The sequence below is a fragment of the Bufo gargarizans genome, chromosome 7 (assembly GCF_014858855.1).
Source record: "Bufo gargarizans isolate SCDJY-AF-19 chromosome 7, ASM1485885v1, whole genome shotgun sequence".
NCBI classification, from domain to species: Eukaryota; Metazoa; Chordata; class Amphibia; order Anura; family Bufonidae; genus Bufo; species Bufo gargarizans.
In genome coordinates this window covers 162,757,000-162,771,001 of record NC_058086.1, presented here as the reverse complement: position 1 = coordinate 162,771,001, position 14,002 = coordinate 162,757,000, and the positions used below count along the sequence as shown (strand labels likewise).

General features: G+C 43.7%; 1 protein-coding gene across 2 annotated transcripts in view; it reads right to left on the bottom strand.

Annotated features, from left to right (window-relative positions):
- Positions 1–1,856: 1,856 nt before the first annotated feature.
- The window catches only part of FNBP1L (formin binding protein 1 like), a 141,970-nt gene continuing 129,824 nt past the window's right edge, over positions 1,857–14,002 (bottom strand). Inside the window, exons 11-15 of one of the 2 annotated variants that reach the window (XM_044302314.1) lie at positions 13,297–13,429; positions 11,834–11,928; positions 9,786–9,931; positions 8,598–8,756; positions 1,857–3,741 (exon numbers count right to left, since the gene is read on the bottom strand). In XM_044302314.1, coding sequence (XP_044158249.1) covers positions 3,734–3,741; positions 8,598–8,756; positions 9,786–9,931; positions 11,834–11,928; positions 13,297–13,429 — 541 coding nt within the window. In that variant the 3' untranslated portion in view covers positions 1,857–3,733. Of the gene's footprint in view, positions 3,742–6,905; positions 8,757–9,785; positions 9,932–11,833; positions 11,929–13,296; positions 13,430–14,002 lie in introns of those variants that run through there. The other variant, XM_044302313.1, reaches the window with a different exon arrangement.

The following is a 14,002-nucleotide window of genomic DNA, read 5'->3' as shown; positions in this document are numbered from 1 at the left end:
TGTGTCGCCTATAGTGTGGTGTTTATTTGGATGAAATGGGTAACTTTAATCTCTTACAAAAGGTGCAGTTTGGTTTTACAACGTACCCTTCTTAAAGTCTATGGACACTTGAAAGTTGCGTTCATTCATTATCAGACCTCCGGATAATTACTTTGCAACCTGTTCCTAGCTGTAGACTTGTCCCCCAGGCTTCACTAGCAATGATTTACCCCACTAAGGGTCCATTCACATGTCCGTTTTTTCTTTCCTGATCTGTTCCGTTTTTTCAGGAACAGATCAGGACCAGATTTGGACCCATTCATTTTCAATGGGTCCTGGAAAAAATCGGACAGCACAATGTGTGCTGTCCGTTTCCGTTGTTCCGTTCCGCATGTCCGTTTAAATATAAAACATGTCCTATTCTTGTCCTGAAAAATCGGATCCTGGTACAATACAAAGTCAATGGATCCGCAAAAAACGGATGACATTCGGATGTCATTCCGTATGTCATCCGTTTTTTGCGGATTCCGTTCCTGCGTCACCTCCACCAGAGATCAGTTATTTTTGACAGGAGAAAGTACTGCAAGCAGGATGCAATCTCTCTCCTCCTTTATTGGCTATAGACGCAGGGATGGGGAGGAGGTTGTCCTGCCAGCTCGCTCTGCTCCCCTCCCCAAAAGCAGCACCACAGCCAGTTATGTACAAGAGCAGCACAGACCCTGCAGCAACCAACGTGAACATTTTTTTTTTTAAAGATGACTATTTAGAAAGTTGCCCAATTTAGAATTTAGGAAAGAGCTCAGTGGTCAGCACTGGTGCCTTGCAGCTCCGGGGTCCTAGGTTCAAATCCGACCAAGGACAACATCTGCATGGAGTTTGTATGTTCCCCCTGTGTTTGCGTGGGTTTCCTCCAGGTACTCTGTTTCCTCCCACACGCCAAAGACATACTGATAGGGTCCTTAGATTATGAGCCCCATTGGGGACAGCCCGATGCTAATGTCTGTAAAGCGCTGCAGAATATAGTAGCGCTATATAAGTGCATAAAATGAATAGAAAGAGGGCAAATGTGTCCACAGCCTTTAACCACTTAACCGCCAACGATGTACAGCGTGCATCATTTCTTCATATTTGTTGCAGCATAGAATCTGACAAGAGTTTTCGCTTTTAAATGCTAGCAGTATTCTGAGTGTAATATTTGGGCACAAGATATGCCATAACTGCCTGCCAACTCAGAGGTGGGACCTGTACCTACCCAGTGGATGTGCATGAAGATGAGAGTACTTTTTTAAATTGAGAGATTCACCCAAAGTTTGCTATAACCGCAATTTAGCTCCTTGTGCCATTGCTATGCCAGGGTTTGCAAAATTATCTCAAGTGGCGTTCCTACACCTCGCTCGGCACCGAAACATATCTTCTTTTCTGGAGTAAGTGAAGACTGAACTCTACTGGAGCTCAGACTGCTGCAGGATGCATCTAATTTATCACCCGGCCTGCACCTCGCCATAAATTTGCGCATTCTCTGGCAGCGCAGGGGATGTCAGGACTGCCGCAGCACACATCAGTCTTTATCTCCCGCTTTAGGTTTAATAAAAGGGCATCCAAAAGGAAAAGTGGACGGATGGCTATTGGGGGTTCAAATATAGTTTACTAGAACGGGCGGATTCTGGGTCCCCGGTTCAGGAAGGCAGCTTTCTCTATCGAGATATTTTAGGTATGCAGGGCTCAATCCATGTTTTTAATGTAATTGGTGTGCTACTGCGCAACTTTTTCAAGCATCAATCGGATACCATTATGTGCCAAGTATAAAGTTAGGTAATATATATTGTAAATGGTGTTGACCTGCATGTCATGTGAGAAAAACCTTACACAATAGATAATTTTAATAGTAATTTAGCAATTTATTTAAACGCCAGATCGCCAGTATTTAAGCTAAAAATACGCTTTGCTGGCAACTACATAATAAAAAAAAAAAAATTCATACATTATGTTTAATACATCCAATAAAACATTAAGCCAGGCAGTGTTCTTTACACACACATTAATTCACAAATTTGGATAGAGACTAGTGATTAAAGTGGTCTCAGACACCTATATGTACATTATAAAACAGCAATACACCTGTTTATAAAAGAAAAGTGCACAGAATTATTAAGTATTACTGTCATTTTTTATCATGTTCATAAAATAAAAAGATTGCCTGGCAATAGCTTGAACATTGCAATAAAATGGACTGGTTACTGCCTAACCCCAAATACACTACAGTCCTAAAGACAATCAACAAAATACAATGATTGTGTTACATGGTCGCGATTCTAGCTTGATCTATGCAGAATACTTAACCACAGAAAAATACCTACAATGGCTGCGTCAGCAGCTGTGGCACAGTACACATCTCCAGTGCCCGAAGGGTCGCGTCACACCTTCAAACACTGAAGAGGAGAAATAAAAAGGAGGATGCCGAAACAGCTCATCTCAAGCCCTATCCTCGGAAACCACTAGTTGCAAAAACCACACGCACATTACAACGAGCTGCAATGAACCAAAGTTTATGTATTAATTGGTCCACGTGGTCCATGTAACGAGTAAAATATGATCTTAAAAAGGTTATTCCCTGAGGACAGGATTATAAATCATTGAGCCAAGCTAATTATTAAGTATGGAATATTGATCTGGTAGCAATACGTTGCCAGCGACCTCCTAGGCACTCCAGTTTAAGGCAGCGTCTGAATGGGAAGTAGTCAGGGTGGTCTACAGAACATTGAAGATCTTCCATCTTTGGCCAGTTGCTCTGTGCCCCGTGCAGAATGATCTTCTGGATCACAGAGCACAAGTTGAACCAGATTTCAGAGCTTTTTTTTTTTTCTTTTTTGCTCAGGAATGATGCAGGTGCAATTTATACAGATACATACAAGGTTATTGATGTCCAAAATACAAACCGGAATGTAATAAGTTATTGGAAAGGATGGACAGTCGTAGCAGCAAAAACAACATATGGGAGCGTTGGCTTGAAGATATTTAATGATCGGTAGTCAACGGGGAAAAAAAATATATAGTGGTTTTGATAGGAAGGCGATCAGGCTGTACAGACTGTAGAAGAAAATGGAGGCTGAAAAGAAGTTAAGGTGAGAAACATGTTTCATGCAAATCTAAAAGGGTTAGGGTCGAGAATGTAGATGGCACAGGCAGACACGAGCAAGATAAAAACTTGCAGGCAACAAGCCTCCATGTGATGTAAGGAGACAACAAAAAACACTCTAGTGAACATCTGCAGAGCTGCACCAAAGATGAAGCCACTCGGTGGTCATTACTAAGGGTCATGTAAAAAACATGGAATTGTCAAGGTAAAAAAATTGGGAGGGTCAGGTCTTTATTCAAGGCTGTTTGGAAAGAAGGTGCAATATTCAAACTATCACAGATCATCATCTTTTGGAGGGTAGGCCAGCAGATGATGGAGGAGGACGTTCCTGTGAGAGCCATCAAGGTGCAGCAGGATACAACATTCACTAGTTTGTTTTCCACTTATGTCATTTGTAAAATAAGGATGGAATGATGTAATGTGAAAATGGAGGTGCATTTCCCATTGCAAGCGAAAATGGCACCATAAAAAAAAAAAAAGTTAGTAAATAACACGTATGTATCATGCGTTCATGCATGTTGCTGCTCTCACATGTGTCCCCGGCCTAATTCCCCTCCCCTTAAAAGAAGCTGCATGTAAACGCCTTCCACATCTCGCCCAGATTCACAGACACCCTCTTCAGGAACCTGCAGTCCGAGAGGAAAAAACAGAGAAGAGGACAGTTATGAATGCACTACACAAGGAGGTCGCAGATATTTATATTTATTAAAATATAAATAACGGAGAATTAACGCACTAGTCTAATATGTCGTATGACATACCTGAAGTCTCTATAGAATAAAGGAGAAACGTCTACATCTTTGTGCGGATCTTGTGCGTGTTCGCCCACACCTGTGTGCAGGTGGCCTTAAAGGGAATCTGACACCAGGTTTATGCTGCAGCATGTAGCAGTGATGGACACCCCGATTCCTGTGGTCTGTCACTAAGGCTCCATTCACACGTCTGCAATTCTGTTCCGCATTTTGCAGAAAGGAATTGCGGACCCATTCATTTCCATGGGGCCAGACTATGTGCTGCCCGGATCCGGAACTTCCGGGTCCGCAATTCCGTTCCCGAAAAATAGCAATTGCGGACAAGATTAGGCATTTTCTATTATAGTGCCGACGATGTGCGGCCCACAAAATGCGGAACGCACATTGCCAGTGTCCGTGTTTTGTGGATCCGAAAGACACATACGGATGTGTGAATGAACCCTTACTTGTCAATACAGCAGTGTGAGCAAGGGAATGAGCTCAGGAAACGGGCGTATCCAAGAGCAACTGGCCGCACCTGCTGCTGATTGACAGCGTTCTCCCTGTGCACAGTAAGGGCTCTTTCACATGAGCGAGTTTTCCATCCGGATGCGATGCGTGTAATAAACGCATATCAGCCGGACTGAAACCTGACCCATTCCTTTCAATGGGTCTGTGCACGAGCGTCATTCTTCACGCATCATTTCTGTGTTCAGGAAAAAATTGCAGCATGTTCTATGGAAAAATGCACAATATAGAAGTGGATGCGGCATCCAGATACAACGCATTTTTCACTGGTTGTTATTCTTCAGTTTTCCTTCATGGGTGTTAAAAACACAAACACTGAAGGCAACGGCAGAAAAACTGATGGAGGGTTTTGCACACAAGTTCAGTTTTTTCCTGAGCAGATCCTGACAATTCGTATCAATTGTGTGAAAGAGGCCTTATTAGGAGAAAGCAGCCAATCAGCAGCGGGGAATACTGACGACTCCTGGGTGACTCCGCTGCACCCGATAACCAATGATTTACTGAAAACGTCATTGTATCGAGAGTTAAGTGACACAGCGCTGGAATCGGGGTCTCTCAATATTTTATGCCGTCCTCCAGTAGGGCAGCATGAATCTGGTGAGGGTTCTTCAAAGTTCTCATCAGAGACATTTTAATTACTTCTGAAACACGGGGGAGGAAAAGTGAATTTATATTTTCATCAAGTTCAATAAACTGCAGACTTCAGTTATGCTCATACAACATATTAATAAGTGTGCCTATTTTTCTTTTTTTTTTTTTTTTTATCTAAATAGGTCTATAATTCTGTGCTAAATAATTTCATAATTTATGTCTCTATTGGGTTTCCCTCCATGTTTCTGTTACGGAGCTCCAAATCCCCCACTTCTTTCTCACAGGCAATTCTGGCTGCCTTCAGCCACCACTAGGGGGAGCTTGGGGCTCACTGAAGAGCTGTATAAAGTCATCCGCATCAATCTCCACCTGGTGATGGCTGCAGCATCCAAATGATCATAGTTACCTCTCCAGCTTTGGAAAAGGAAGCGTGGGATTTGGGGGGGGGGAGGTTATAATAGAAAGGAAGAGCATTAACCCTTACAACACCATCATAGAATTATTTAGCTGGGAATTTTGGAACCTTTCAGATGAAAAGTAAAAGAAAACAATAGGCGCACTTCTTAAACATTACTATGATTTTGCTTTGCTCTAACAGCAGAGACTGTGAAATTTATCAAAGCAAATTTGAGCCATTTAGAGTTGATTGTATTCTAATCTTCCTTTCTAAATTTGAACATGCAAATGAAGGAGTATAGCGGCTTTCTCCCCCCTCCCCAAGGAGCAGACAAACACGCACAGCAAGCAAATGCATGGGGCATCTAGGGAAATAGTGGTCCGCTGCTATCTGAAGTGTATGGTCAGTTTTAGGCCACCTGCTCATGTTACAGAATTCACCTGTTTTTTCCGGGCGGATTCCCGGGCGGAAAAAACGCTGTGTAGTATAGCACCAATCAAGCGTATGAGATTACACAAATCTGTAGACTTTGCAGATTGCACCTGCCGTGCGGGTTTTCACATCTGCAGCGTGTCAATTATGTTTGGGATTTTAGCTGCGGATTTCACCCTTTTCTAATGAAGGGCGAGATCTGCGGCGAAACCGCATCTAATCCCCACCAAAATCAAGATGCGAGAATGCGGATCTTATGTGCGGTCACACGTATGCAGGAGGCATCAGAGGGCATTCACATGACCGTATGTATTTTGCTGCCCGGAAAATATAGATGATGTTCGTGTTGAATCTGTTTTTTTTGCGGCCCCATTGACTTTAATGGGTCCATGCTTCGCATCTGTGGCTAAGAATAGGATATGTTCTATCAATTGCACAACGGACATACGGATGCAGAAAGTACACGGAAGACATCCGTAAAAGATTTTAAAAAAATAAGCTCAATACTTGGTCACAAAATACAGACCACGGACCCACTGAAGTCGATAGGTCCGCAAAAAAGGATAAAAAAAACAAACAAACAGACTTCATCCGTATTTTTTGGATCTACATTTTGTGGACTGAAAAATATATACAATTTTGGGAAAGAATCCTTAAAGGGGTTTTCCAGGATTTTAATATTCATGACCTATCCTCAAGATAGTTCATCAATATCAGAACGTGGGTATCGGGTGTTGGACCCCCGCCGATCAGCTATTTGGGCGCAGCCTTCCCTTCATTGTTTACCTGCTTGCCTTCGACATCGCAGTTGTGAGCACTTCCATGGGACGGTTCCTTCCTATTCATGTGCATAGCAAGTGTATAGTCCCATAGAAGTGAATGGGACGGTTAGGAATTACATCTGCTCACCACTGCGATGTCAACGGTGAGCAGATAAACAATGAAGCGAAGACTGCGCTGGCACGGAGCGCCGCCTTCTCTTTTACCAGTTGATTGGCGGAGATGCTGGTCATCAATACTAAAATCCCAGAAACCCCTTTAAGCTGCCTGTCACATCAGCTATTACTTAGCAACATCTTACCAAGGAACAAAGTACCAACTGGACACGATATCCAAGAAGAAATTTGATTTATTGCATCGTGGTCAAAATAGGTTTTATTTAGAACATACTGGCTAAAGAAGTAAAAGAAATAAAAGCCGATATGCGATACCTCAAGAAGCCCAGGTGCTCAATGTAAAGTGATCTTCCATATTATCATGACTGAATGTAGTCAAGGGGCTGTTCAGGCACTTTTTTCTGACGTGTTGTGCACACTGGGTGGAGCAGTAGCCGAGGCAATTGTCCGATACCCAGCGATACCCGTGGGACATGTGCATGGTACTAGCTGCCCTTCTGACTGTTGCCTGCTTAGTGTGCCCTCTCCATGCCCAATATCAGATCAGGTTGGACAGTAGAGTCTGGACAACAGCCTTAAAGGGGTTACAAGGATTTTATTATTGATGGCCCAATGTCAATATCAGATCGGTGGGGGTCCAACACTTCGCCCCCACCCCCCATCAGCTGTTACCATGTAGCTCAGGTGCCAAAACTACATAGCTTCATCTATCGTGTAGTGCTGGTCCCATTTAGTGCAAAGGGGGCAGCGCTGCAGCTCTGACTATTACACAGTCAATGGAGCTATGTCATTCAACCGCTGATCAGTGGGGTCTGACGCCCTGCACCTCTGCTGATCCTGAGGATAGACCATCAATATTAAAATTCTGCACAAGTCCTTTAGGGCTCATGCACATGACCGAGGCATGTTTTGCGGTCCGCAGATTGTGGATCTGCAAAACACGAATGCCGCCCGTGTGCGTTCTGCAATCAGCGGAACGGAATGGGCTGCTCATAATAGAAATGTCTATACTTGTCCGCCAAATGGACAAGAATAAGACATGTTATTTTTTTTTTGTGGGGCCACGGAACTGAGCAACGGATGCAGATTGAGGTGAATGGATCCTCATCGGAGTCGCAAAAAATGCGGCTCAGATGCGGAACCCAAACAAACACTCGTGTACATGGGCCCTTAAGGTAAATTCCTGCAAAAAAAAAGCCCACATGAAAATACCATTACGATGGTAGCTAAAGGACATGGCAACTAAGGAGCCTCATTAAAACCCCGACTTGCAGCATTATTAAACAGGTATTCTGTTTAAACCACCAGAGAACATAATACACCCAGAGACTAAAGTCTAAATGCCCCAGAACGAAGAACATTAAAAACATGTGAACTAACTCAGAAGAACTCTTGATATTCCGGCTCAGTATTTTTTGCTTTATATTAAAATAAATGTAAAGATTGGGGAGCAGGTAAAGTACGACATTCCCCTGTCCCATACAGATACAGTATAAATAGACACATAGCGTGGATATAAACATGATAAAAGACATCGGAATAGGATTTTATAAACTAATTGTCTATTAAAAGCAGGTTTAGGGATAAAATATAACACTATCTTCCTGACTTATAGCTTAAACCAAAAGGAAGAGAAGAGATTCTATGAAATACAGTTCAATGGACACGTGTAAAATCCTAGCGCACTTTGTGGTTTAAGGCAAGCGGTGAAGGGAACTGACTCCGCTCCTGTTACCTCTAACTTCAGGGAAACCTCAAATATCCCACAGAGCTCACACAGTGAACGACATCCGTCTGGCTACAAAATTATCCTATTCAAGTGTTTCTCCCGTTCAGCAAGTAATTTCCTCCATCTTGCTCTGCCCAATCTCTGGTGTACTTGTGTAGTTAGATATAGGTTACTGCACCTTTACTGTTTTTCTCTAGAGTAACCTCTATGTAAGACGTGGGCACGTAGCCTTCCTCTCCGTTCTGCCGTCTTGCTCTTGTCCAGCCGTCACCTTTGTCTTCCTCAATGATATACATCACTTCTCCTTCTTTCATAGCCAGAGTGCCTTCATTATTACCTAGGGTAAAGAGAATTTTAAGTGAAAGAACATCTAATCATGCCTTTCCATAACAGTAGAATTGTGCACAGGGCATATAAATATAAAATATGAGAAAGAAAAACAGGCAAAAAAAAACCCCATAGAATATAAACTAAAATCCTAAACAACCACAGTTACTACTCAGATCCCTTACACCACGCTGCCCTCTAGTGGTAGGAAATGGAAGTAGCTTTCTGGAAAGTGGCATTGTTTTACTACACTATTAGGGTCCATTCACACGTCCGTTGTTTCTTTCCTGATCTGTTCCGTTTTTTGGGGAACAGATCTGGACTCATTCATTTTCAATGGGTCCTGAAAAAAAATCGGACAGCACAATGTCAGATTTTTTTTCAGGACCCATTGAAAATGAATGGGTCCAGATCTGTTCCGCAAAAAACTGAACAGATCAGGAAAGAAACAACGGACGTGTGAATGGACCCTTACTGCGCACTTGTTTATTGCTCTAAGGCTTTTTGTAGTGCAAGCGCTGCAGTAGCAAATGTTGCAGGGAACACATTGATCCACGGCAATACATGACAAAATAGCAATACTGACACGAGGGGGAAACTGGAAGCAGGTTACAGGATTGTAGATATGTATTATTATCCATATTGCTTCCTCTGCTGGCTGGATTCATTTTTCCACATTACATTATACACAAGTCGTTTCCATGGTTATGACCACCCTGCAATCCATCAGGGGTGGTCGTGCTTGCACACTATAGGAAAAAAGCACCGGCCTCTCTGGTGGCAGGACTGTGGGAGCGCGCATAGGCTGGGCAGTTTATAATGTGATAGAAAAATTAATCCAGCCAGAAAAGGAAGCAATATGGATAATCACAATACATTAGTAAGTGCCTTGTATTCACTTCCTCTACATAATAAAAAGCCATTTTCTGAAGTGAGACAACCCCTTTAATACGCAGGAATAGCTACATATTGTTCCCTGGTCTCTGTCAGTCCATATTTGCCATGTCTCTGCATAGACTGTAAGAGTACTTATACATACCATCAAAAGGATAGATCGCTTTACAATGCCCAATGGCTGGGAGGGGGTCGTCATCGTCAAACTCATCATCAAATTCTGGATGAATGGCGGGCTGAGGTTGGATTCTACCTTCTTGGTTCGCATCTTCTGTGTAACTTCCTTCCGGACTAACAAGAGAGACACAAAACCATTACTCACTACTCAGTGGTGGCACTTGGGCAGACAGTGGTGATGGCATCAGTGAACTCCATGACAGAGACCGCCACAGTGCCCGAGAGCTCATCCAGTGATGGCCATGTTACAGATGGATTCATAGCGCAGAAACCCTCTGGCCCAAAAGGGCTACTCCACATTGGCTTATTGAATTCACGGGAAAAAAGTCTGAGCTGAGAGTCTTCAGCTATTTACCAAATACTTTCGGTGATGATGGTTTCCAAGTCTCAGTGCTCAAGTCTAGATGATGGAAAAGTTTGAAAGTGCACCAACCCTTTAACATAGCAGTTTCTCTTTAACTTGTGTCTATCCTCTTTCCTGGCAGTAGGGGCGTCCATGCTTCTGCCATCTACTACTTTCCCATCCTTTAGATTTCCTCTGTAAAACCCCCAATGCCATCTATATGTCGTACAGTCTCCACAGCACAATGTATTTCCTCTAGGGATGAGCGAATCAATTCTAACAAATCTATTTGTCTCATTAGCAATGGCTCTTCACTGGCGAGAGGCTGTCCCCACAGGTGAAGAAGCTCCCACCTACCTGTTGACCGACAGTGCCATACATCCAGTCCGGCCCTGGCAATCTGGCTCCTGCGCCGGGCCCCGAAGCTCATATTTGGCTTCAGAAGCAGCGACTAGGCTCGCGTCGCTATCTGGAAGTGTATCGCCACTGGCGCAGTCACTGCTCCAGAAGCTGAATTTGAGATTTGCCATCCAGCCCAGATTGTCAGGGCCGGGCAAGGTGTCCGTCAATGTCCATCAAAAGGCAGGTGGGTGCTTCTTTACCTGTGGGGACAGCCCCTCCCAGACAAGAGCTCTTGCTAATGAGACCAATCCGTTTGTTAAAATTCATTTGTTCATCCACAATATGCTCCAGAATTAGAGGTGAATTTCAGATATTTCCTCCTCTTTGGTGTAAATCCCCCTTTCTTGTGCTTCATTTTAATAAGGACATTTGTGATCTACAAAGTTCACTGTTGTATTACTTAAAATGTGGCCACTACTGAGTGACATCATTTATCCTGTAGGCACTATGGGGGCCATTATATGTCCTATGGGCACCTATGGGGCATTATTATACATACCAAGGACAATGCAATGGTTGGGGGTTGAAATAAATTGCCAACAAAATCCATCTTTTATTTTATGGACATTAAAAACGGACAGAAAATGAATGCACCCACCGATGCAGAATGACCATGAAAACCGACAGTTTAGTCTACTTTCACACTGGCGCTTTCCGTTTGGGAGATCCGTTCAGGGCTCTCACCAGCGGTCCACAACGGATCAGTTTTGCCCTGATGTATTCTGAATGGAAATAAGGATCCGCTCAGAATGCATCAGTTTGCCTCCATTCCGCTCTGTAGGCGGACACCAAAACGCTGCATGAAGCTTCCATCAGGTGTCCGTCTGATGAAACTGAGCCAAACTGATCCGTCCTGGCACAATGGGGACGGATCCGTTTTCACTGACACAATCTGGTACAATAGAACACGGATCCGTCCCCCATCGACTTTCAATGGTGTTAAAGACTGATCCGTCTTGGCTATGTTACAGATAATACAAACGGATCCATTCTGAACGGATCCGCACAAAACGTGAGCGAGAAAGTAGCCTTATCTGTTTTTAACATCCATTTCAATGCACCCTCAAGCTCCTTCATTTCAGCAGGGCAAACCCTACCCACATACACCTAGCAGGGGGTAATTAAGTTGCTTGTATCTACGCCTGAGGTTTACGTTTAAGTGAAAGAAAAGGAAAGCAGTTTGTATTTGGCTCAAGAAAGAACATTTTTGTTTGCGCATCAGGTTATGGATGGGAGAACGACTGAAGCCGGGGCCTAATTCCAATAATCACCTCTCTCTTCCTTGTGCCACCAGGTGATTAGCTTCTGAGCTGTGCCTCCTTTCACTTCTCTGTGCCACTTTTCCTTCCACCTCCGACAGCCAGGCCTGGAAATGGAACCAAGAAGATATTATCAGAGAGCCAAGACCTTGTAAGTCTTGTATCTACAGGGGATCGGTGTGGAGCACAGTACTGAGCAACGTCTTGGGGACCCAGTCGGAGTGGGCTTATGATCATACAGAAGAATCTTTATAGTGAATAAGTCAAGATCTGCAATGTGTGTGTGTCATATACTGGTAATGGATATAGGGTATGCTTATATTCATGGAAGTAAAAATTATACTTTATTTTTACTTAGGGGTTTTTCTTCCTTCTTTGTACACTTCCTTTGACTTTGTTTGATACCTTTTTAAAATCCCACTTGGAGACTTTACCATGCAGTCTCATCACGTCAATAATAAAACTGCGTTACTCCTGTATGGCAGTGTTTTATGTGATCGTTGGGGTGACTAAGAGCTTACAGAGGGGCTCAGCAGCCTCCTTCTGTAAAAACACTAGGGTGTCTAGATCAGAACTGACTGCAGCATCTGAAGGGTAAAATAGCCAGGATATACCCGACACTCTACGCAGATGCTGCACGTGAACTACATCCCCCCCCCCCAGTGCCATAAACATAAGGTGTGGTGCCAAAAGAGGTTAAAACCTGCAGGCAATTTAAAATCACAGAATCCACCATTCACAATAAGTCAAATCTTATCTATTCTTTCCTTGTACAATGACCCCGCACAGGTCATAGAGCATGCCTAGAAAACGCCAATAGAAGTTAATGAGGTCCCCTCCTGTCCATTGTGTCTGTGGCCCATGTGGCTGCTGTAAAGCATATCTTTGTATGCTGTTAATAGGCGACACAGTCCCTTAAGGCTCCGTTCAGACGTCCGTAGAATGGGTCCGGATCCGTTCCGCAATTATCCAGAACGGGTGCGGACCTATTCATTCTCTATGGGGCCGGAAGAGATGCGGAGAGCACACTATGTGCTCTCTGCATCTCCGGAGCGCGGCCCGATCTTCCGGTCCGCAAGAAAATAGAGCATGTCCTATTCTTGTCCGCAATTGCGGACAAGAATAGGCATTTCTATGGGGTGCCGGCCGGGTGTATTGCGGATGCGCAATGCACTATGGACGTGTGAATGGAGCCTTAGGCTCCATTCACACGAATCCCGCAACTTGCGGACCGCACATGGCCGGCACTGACAAAAATGTCTATTCTTGTCCACAATTGCAGACAAGAATAGGACACGCTATCTTTTTTGCAGGGCCGCAGAACGGAACAACGGATGCGGACAGCACATGGTGTGCTGGCCCCATCTTTTCCCTATTGAAATGGAAGGGTACGCACCCATTCTGCTAAATTGCGGAACGGATGAGGACCCATTCATACGGTCGTGTGAACGAGTCCTTAACAGTATTACACTGACCTCATTTTTATGTATTTCCATCCGAAGCTTCTCAATGTTGCTCATCGTTTCTGCTATTTTTGGTTGCAAGCTGCTGGGGTCTCCCATTTGTGGGCTCTTCTCATAGACATCTTTCATCTTATTCAGGGCCTCTCTATGGCAGAAAACAGAGGACATGTTTATTCACAGAATAGTACAGCCATCATCAAGCAGATCCAAATTCTATGTGATAATTGTCATAATAAACTGGGCTGAGGATCTGTTTTATGACATCACTGCACTTATTCAGAATTTTATCATATAACCCTATAGATCAGGGCTGGCCAACCTGCGGTTCTCCAGCTGTTGTAAAACTACAATTCCCACCATGCCCTGCTGTAGGCTGATAGCTGTAGGCTGTCTGGGCATGCTGGGAGTTGTAGTTTTGCAACAGCTGGAGGGCCGCAGGTTGGCCAGCCCTGCTATAGATGGATGAAAAGAAACATTTTGGGCCATGGAACTGAAAAAAAAAAAAGCTTTACGGTAGTATGATATTAATTAGCACATTTGTAGCTATGGAAAATATTAAAATTAAAAGATGTGCGTGTTAATGTATAATACAACATGTAATACTGCAAATTATGTGAGGCCTTTATGAATTCAGTCTTCATTTGTCAATCTGCACGACCTGCATTACCCTGAAAGGTGTTTAAGCTGTCGGCTTTTTCACAAACACTGGTCGTTAAAC